Source organism: Fukomys damarensis, unplaced genomic scaffold (assembly GCF_012274545.1).
Source record: "Fukomys damarensis isolate Sample0158 unplaced genomic scaffold, DMR_v1.0_HiC HiC_scaffold_37, whole genome shotgun sequence".
Lineage (NCBI taxonomy): Eukaryota > Metazoa > Chordata > Mammalia > Rodentia > Bathyergidae > Fukomys > Fukomys damarensis.
Window position 1 is genome coordinate 43,058,129 of NW_022900949.1, and position 7,665 is coordinate 43,065,793.

The following is a 7,665-nucleotide window of genomic DNA, read 5'->3' on the forward strand; positions in this document are numbered from 1 at the left end:
AGAGAGAGAGAGAGAGAGAGAGAGAGAGAGAGTTCACCATTAAATTAAAAAAAAACATAATTGCATAGTTTTTCACAGATGAGGTATCAAACATTAGACACTAAAGATACCTATATTCTAGTGACATCGGCCTTAGAAAAACAATCTACCTTAGCATTCCTCCTCAGCCTTTACTCTTCATTTTCTTTTCTTTTTTTTGGTCAGGAATCAAACTCAGAGCCTCATGCTTGCCAGGCAGGCACTGCACCATTGAGTTATATCCCCAGCCCTTGCTCTTCACTATCTGTCCTCAAAATATTCTATAAAAGCATGTACCACACAGCTACTATGAAGCAGTGGGCAAGTTACCAATAAAAAGACACAGTTCAGGGGCTTGGAGTATAACTTAAGTGGCAGAATGCTTGCCTTGCTTGCACAAGGCCCTGGGTTCAATACACAACAGGACAGAGGAAAGGAAAGGACGGAGGGAGAGAGAGAGAGGGAGGGAGGGAAGGAATAGATTGATTGATTCAGCCAAGGTAAAAATGCTCCTACACTTTTCTCCACACCAAGTAATTATTTTGTGTGTATAGAAAAACTAGTGTGAGTTGTGTATATGACAAACCAGCTTACTTATTCATACCTCGTAAGGATAGGTACCATGTCCTGCCCACTGCCATGTTCCTTTTCCCACTGCTCCAGCAGGGTAGTGAGCTCAGCTTTGGAGTCCACATGTACCGCTACTGTAGTCATAGCTTGGTCTAAAGAAGCCAAAACAACAACAAATAAACACAGGCAATCAAAATGACACATTTCCCACAAAAGAAAAGATGAGCGGGTAGGAAACAGATGAATAAGCAAAGGATATAATTAAAAAGCAAACGAACTGTAACCTGTGGACACTTCAGATAATTTTATTTGTGATACTGTGGATATTCATCCAGTTATGATGAACAGTTAGTCCTTTCCTTTTTCAGTCTCAGTTTCCTGAAATGTCAAATGAGGCACAGAGCTGGATCAAAACAGTGATGCTTAAACTAAGAACCCCTGTGAATAAGACAAATGTTATGATCCCTTCTCTCATGAAAAACACATATACCTAGGCTGAGGACATAACTCACTGATAGTGTGTTTCCCTAGCACAAGGCCCTGAGTTCAACAATAACAAAGTAAATACCTAATATCTATAACATATACAATAATCAAAGTCTAGATCTCTGAAGTCCAAAACTTTGAAGTGGTTTTTTTGTTGTTGTTGTTTTTTGGGTTTTTGTTTTGTTTTGCTTTGTTGGCAGTACCAGGGATCAAACTCAGGACCTTGTGCTTATGAGGCAGGCGTGGCACCACTGAGCTAAATCCCAGGCCCTGAGGTTTTAATTTTTAATAGAAAATGTGGAAAACACTGATCCCCAAAATCACTTGCTCTTGTTAGTCTTTGGGAGGAAAGTTTTATGAAAGACAAACAGCACGTTCCTATTAATTCTCAACAAAAATGACACGAAATCAAGTGGACAACCTCACTAATATGAAAGCTGGAGGCCTGGCATGGTGGCCCACACCTGTAAGCCTACCACTCAGGAGACTAAGGCAGAAGGATTGTGAGTTCAAAGAGAAACTAGGTGACATCATTCAAGATCAGACCACCCTGGATTTTATCTCAAAACACTCTCCTGAATAAAATAAAAAAGAAAATTAAAAATATATATTACAAGCGCACTTATAAGCTGGGCATGGTGGTTCACACCTGCAGTCCCAAGGGAAGCTAAGAGAAGAGGATTGTTACAGCTCAGGAGTTTTAAGACCAGCCTGGGAAATATAGCAAGAACATCCCACACACATTTTTAAAAATATTTCAAAAGTGCTGGGCACAGTGGTACATACATATAGGTACCATATAGGTACATACCTATCATCAATCCCAGCTACTCAGGAAGCTGAGTCTGAGCAGATGTCAAATTCAAGCCCAGCCTAGGCAATATAGCAAGATCCTGTCTCAAACAAATAAGTCAGTCCATTTGTCTCTCAGGCTTCTTAACCTCTTTCACAGCCAATTCCTTGGACAAAAAGAGGCTGGAAAACATGTAGAGAAGGAGATGATGATGTTGTTCAGCGGTAGTGCTTGCCTAGCATGCACAAGATCCTGGGTTCAATCCCAGCAAAAGGGGGCAAAATGGAGCCAGGCACGGGTGGTACATTCTGTAATCTGGAACTTGGAGACAGGAAGACTGCCAATTCAAGCCTAGCTGAGCAATTTAACTATTTAACCAAACTCTGTCTCAAAAAAAGATAAAAGATAAAGGGCTGGGAATGTAGTTCATGAGAAGGCCCTGGGTTCAATTCCCCATGGGGTATAGAAAAGAAAGGTTGCTGGGTTGAATGGTAAAATCAAGAATGCAGAAGGACTGGGAACTGAGAACTTAAAGAACCAAATATGATATCCAAACATGTTTATGAGGGGGTCCAGAAGGGACAAATGAGACGCAAATGTTTAGATGGTCTGTGCGACCACTTTTTTCAAAATATTCTCTAGTTTTAAAAAGTCAGATCTTCTATGAAAAATTTTCACAGGAGTAGCAATCATTCCACAAAAACAATTTCACATCAGAAAGGGATTACTAGATGATCTAAAACTAACTCTTCCAAAGATATCTACCATAAGATCAAGCAAAAGCTATGTAAAAGAAAATACCACCAACTCTCTAAAACACAAACTTTTAATAAAGCAGATGATTTCCAAATTAGTACTGATTCACATCACTTGGGATAACCATTTTATTTACTCCACAAGAAAATATACTAGCAAGCTGAATCCAGCAGTATATTAAAATGTATCATTCTGGAGACTGAGAAAGGAGAACCACAACTTCAAGGCCAGACTGAACAACTAACTTAAGGAAATTTTGTCTCAAAATAAAATTTAAAAAGAGCTGGGATGTAGTTCTGTAGTAGAGTGCTTGTCTAGCACGTGCACTGCCCTGGGTTTATGCTAGCACAAAAAAGGAAAAACAACTACAAAAATTAAACATCATGACCAACTGCAATTTATTTTAGTATAGCATGAGTGGTTCTATGTATGAAAATCAATCAAGGGCTGGAGGTGTAGCTCAATGGTAGAGTGTCTGCCAAGTATGCAAGAGGCCCTAGGTTCACCACCATCACTGCAACTATGACAACTAAGAGAGGAAAGAGATAGATAAAGAAAGAGAATCAACTGATATCATACATCACAAGAGAATGAAGGAAACAAGAAAAGAAAACACAGGATCTTCTGATTGATGCAGGAAAAAAAGTCTGACAAAATCCAACACCTTTTCACGATTAAAAAAATTCAATAAAGAACAGAACTTTCAAAATAGCAAAGGACACTATAAAAAATTCACAATGTACTCAATAATGAAAGACTGAAAGCATTCCCCTTAACATCAGAAGCAAAACTCATATGCATGTTTTTGCCACCTCTACTAAACACTCTAGTGGAATTCTGGCCAGAGCAATTAGGCAAGAAAAAGAAATAAAAGGCATCCATGTTGGAAAGGAAAAAGCAAAATGGTTGAATGATATTTGTGGATTACATAGTACGTTATGTTGAAAATCCTAAAGCAGCCACGTAAAACTCTTAGCGCTAATATGCAAATTCAGCAAAGTTGCAAGGTATGAAAGGACACTAAAATCAACTGTACTGCTATATGCTAGCAATGAATAATCAGAAAGTAAAATTTTAAAAGACAATTTACAATATCACCAAAAAGAAAAAAGTATTTAGGAATAAATTGACTAGAGAAGCTTAAATTTTACACTGAAAATTACAAAACATTGTTGGAATAAGTTAAAGACAACATAAACAAATGAATGACATTTTGTAGTCAATGGATTAAAGACATTAAACTAGCAATACATTCCAAAGCAGTCTACAAATTCAATGCAGTCTCACCAAAATCCCAATGGCCTTTTTTCAGAAACAGAAACACCAATTCTAAAATTTATATGTAAAGGCTGGGCACAGTAGTACATGCCAGTTGATCCCAGCTTCTTGGAATCCTGAGGCAGGATGATGGGCAACTTAGTAACACCTTGTCTCAAAACTAGCCAGATGTAGTGGTGCAGGAATATAATCCTAACACCCCACAAAGGAGGATCACAAGTTCTAGACCACCCTGGGATACATAGCAAGTTCAAGGCCAGCCTAGACTACATAGCAAGACCATGTCTCACAAAAATAAATAAAACTGGGCCTGCTGGGGTACACCTAGGGGGCTTAGTCAGGAAGATGGCAAGTTTGAGCCCAGCCTGGGAAACTTAGCGACCTAGTGAGACCCTGAATCAAAACAAAATAAAAAAGGCTGAGGATACAACCCAGGGCTTTTGCCCTGGGTTCAATCCAGTACATGGAAAGTAAATAAACAGATAACACTAACAAATGAGAGGGGAGGCCGGGCATGTAGCTCAATCCTCCCTAGGTTCAATCCTTAGTATCAATAAATTAATTAATTTATACTTAGGATCCCTATAGTCAAATCAGAAAATAGAAGCAATGTCAACAATCTGAAGAAATGGAAAGATACGATACACTGCTGGTAATGATATAAAATGGTACAGCAACTATGGAAACTAGTCTGATGGTCCCTCAAAAAGGTTGGTTTGTTTTAAGTTAAACATAGAATTACGGTATAACCCAATTTCACTACTAGATATATGCCAAAAGAACTGAAAACAGACAAATATTTCTACAAAAATATTCACAGGAGCACTCACAATAAAAGATAAAAACAACTTGAGCCAACCATGGAGGCACACACCTGTAATCCTAGCACTTGAGAGGGTGAGGCAAGAGAATCACCTTGAGTTTGAGCTCAGCCTGGGCTACAGAGTGAGTTCAAGGCGACCTGAACTACAAAGTGAGAACCGGTCTCAAAAACTAAAACACAACAAAACAAAAACTTGGATGTCCACAATCAGACGAATCATTGAACAAGAAGTGCTTTCTCCATACAATGGAATACTCAGCCAAGAAATGAAGCACATGTTACAGATATGGATGAACTCGGAAAAAATTTTAAGTGGAGGAATATAAATGACCACATATTATATGATACTATTTATATCAAACACAGAACAGGTAAAACTATATATATATTACGGAAAGTTAATTAGTGACTGCTAGGACTTAGGAGGGGGATATAATGAATAACTGTTAAATGGGTATGTAGTTTCCTTCCCAGTGATAAAATGGCCCTGAAATTAGAACGAGGCAATGGTTGTACCACACTGTATATCAACTAAATCCCAATGAAATCACACTGTAAAATGGTGAATGGTTAATTTTGATATGTGTTTACAATTTTTTTTTTAGTTAGGGGAGCATCGGTGATCCTTGAAGGAATGCCACTTGGATAATTTAATCAGCCTAGTATAGCACATATACTCTGAGACTACGTATCTGCTATTTTTTTTTCCTTTTGTTTTGTTCTATTTTTATTGAGACAAAGTCTCACTAAGCCACCAAGTTGTCCAGGCTTGTTTCCAACTTTCAATCCTCCTCCTCTACTCCACACCTGGCTCACAGATGAAAAAATGGACTGACATAGGTACCCAAGTAATAGGTACTAGTAGAAAAGGGTTTAACAACTCAAATTCCAACTCTGCTGACATACCTGTGAGATCTTTTTTATTTAACTTCTCTAGATCATAATTTCAAACAAATAAGAAAAACCAAATCTCTGCCACAGGTCGGTGGCACAGGCCATGTAATCCCATCACTTGGGAGGTTGAGGCAGGGAGGTGAGTTTGAAGCTAGCCTGTGACACACTGCCAATTCAATGCTAGCCTGGACTATACAGTGAGACCTTATCTCAAAAAAAAAAAAAATTAAATTTCTATTCCCTTATCTGTAAAGCAGAAATAGGTGTTGTGAGGGACTAAACAATAACACTACTACCCATATAATAGAATACAAAGCCTTAAAATATATATTCACACACCAGGCATGATGGTAGACCATGTAATTCCAGCACTTAGAAGGCTGAGACAGGAGGAATGCCCCAAGTTCAGGCTAGCCTGGGCTACATAGTAAGATTGTGTCTAGAAAAGAAAAGAAAAAGAGATTTAAAAAAAGAAAAAAAAAAAAAGGTTACAATCCTAAAACATTGAACTGTCAAGATTCTATCTTTAAAGGAGAAGAGAGGCTGGAATTGTGGCTTAGTGGCAGAGTGCAGGTCCTGGATTCAATCTCCAGCAGCCAAGGGGGTGGGGGGGAGAAGGAAAAATATCCAAAAGCTCCAGAGTTTCACATGAAACTTCCTCAATAACCATATGACTCGAAATCCTGAATAACTTTCTATTACTGTTCATGACCATCTATCTCCTTTACAAAAACAACACAACTGGTAATAAGCCAATTCCAATCACTTCAATTTACAAGTGGTTCTTTCTAGAATCCTTCTCTATTAAATTTAACAGTAATGGTAAAACAACGTCCTTAGCAAACTAACCGAGATGTTTAGCACAAAATGATTTCCCCACTCTACCCAAATTCTGTTATCTCCTTAATATCCAAAAATATAACACTCGAGCCCAGCGTGGTGGCACATGCCTGTAATCCTAGCACTCTGGAGGCTAAGGCATGAGGACTGTCACGAGTTCGAGGCCAGCCTTGGCTACAAAAGGAGTTCAAGGCCAGCCTGAACTACATAGCGAGACCTTGTCTCAAAAAAAAAAAAAAAAAACCAAAAAAATTTAAAATGCCACTAGAACAGATAATGAATTAACTGCTATAAACAAAACCCAAATCTTGACATCAAGGAAAAAAATACTAAATCGATTCCTAAAGTCTAAAACACTTTATATAATCCTTAACGGTAAACAGCCATGGACAGTAAAAAGAAAACTGAAGATGACATTACCAATGAACTTCTCATTCTATACGTTAAAGAAGCGCCTACAATACGAAGATGCCGCTAACATAAATAATTAAACCATCTAGACTAATTAAAAGGCTTCCCTGGAAAGACAGGAAAAAATTAAGAGCAACATGACACGAACATGGACCAGTAATTTGTGATTCAAAAGAACTACTTCGAGCACTCAAAAACTACTTCCTCGACATACGGAAAGCCAGAGCGCTACCACTGCAATAAAAGGAAGCGAAAAGGAAACCGCCTAGGAAGAGAAGTCGGAGTGAAGCGAATGCCTCGGACATCTCAACTGAAATCTCGATAACCCCCCAAATAGGCTCCCCAGAAGCTCGGCAAGGAATCCGCGGTCTGAGTCCTAGAGGCGGGACTAGAACACATCTCTCTACTTCCCCCCTCCCTCCACCACAGAGGCGGAGGAAATGATCTGAGAGATCCGCCTCCTCGCCGAGTCCAAAAGCTGGGCGGGTGCAGGGGGAGGCGGCACGAGGCCGAGAAAGAAGAGAGCCCGCCCAGGTGACTGGAGCTGGAGGCGGAGACACAGTCCGGGAAAGGGGCCGCCGTACAGAAGGGAAGATGGAGCCCCCCAGCCCGTACGGAAGGGAGACTAGGAGAATTGGGAGGGAAAAGGTGAAGAGGAAAATTCTAAGTACCCCTCCTCCAGGTAGAGGCGGGCACACCCCTAGCCCCCACTCCGGGCGGAAGAGTTACACTTGGGAAGCTTCTTTAGGGGACTGGAGGAAGAACGTGAAGGCCCCGCCCCCGAGCCAAGAATCAC

The 7,665-nt window shown here is 39.8% G+C and overlaps 1 protein-coding gene across 4 annotated transcripts in view; it reads right to left on the reverse strand.

Annotated features, from left to right (window-relative positions):
• The window catches only part of Dcaf1 (DDB1 and CUL4 associated factor 1), a 72,199-nt gene that overhangs the window by 58,428 nt on the left and 6,106 nt on the right, over positions 1 to 7,665 (reverse strand). For 2 of the 4 annotated variants that reach the window (XM_019207657.2, XM_010625367.3), the window contains exons 1-2: positions 5,958 to 5,986; positions 623 to 740 (exon numbers count right to left, since the gene is read on the reverse strand). In XM_019207657.2, coding sequence (XP_019063202.1) covers positions 623 to 740; positions 5,958 to 5,964 — 125 coding nt within the window. In that variant the 5' untranslated portion in view covers positions 5,965 to 5,986. Of the gene's footprint in view, positions 1 to 622; positions 741 to 5,957; positions 5,987 to 7,665 lie in introns of those variants that run through there. The other 2 variants (XM_010625369.2, XM_010625368.2) reach the window with 1 other exon arrangement.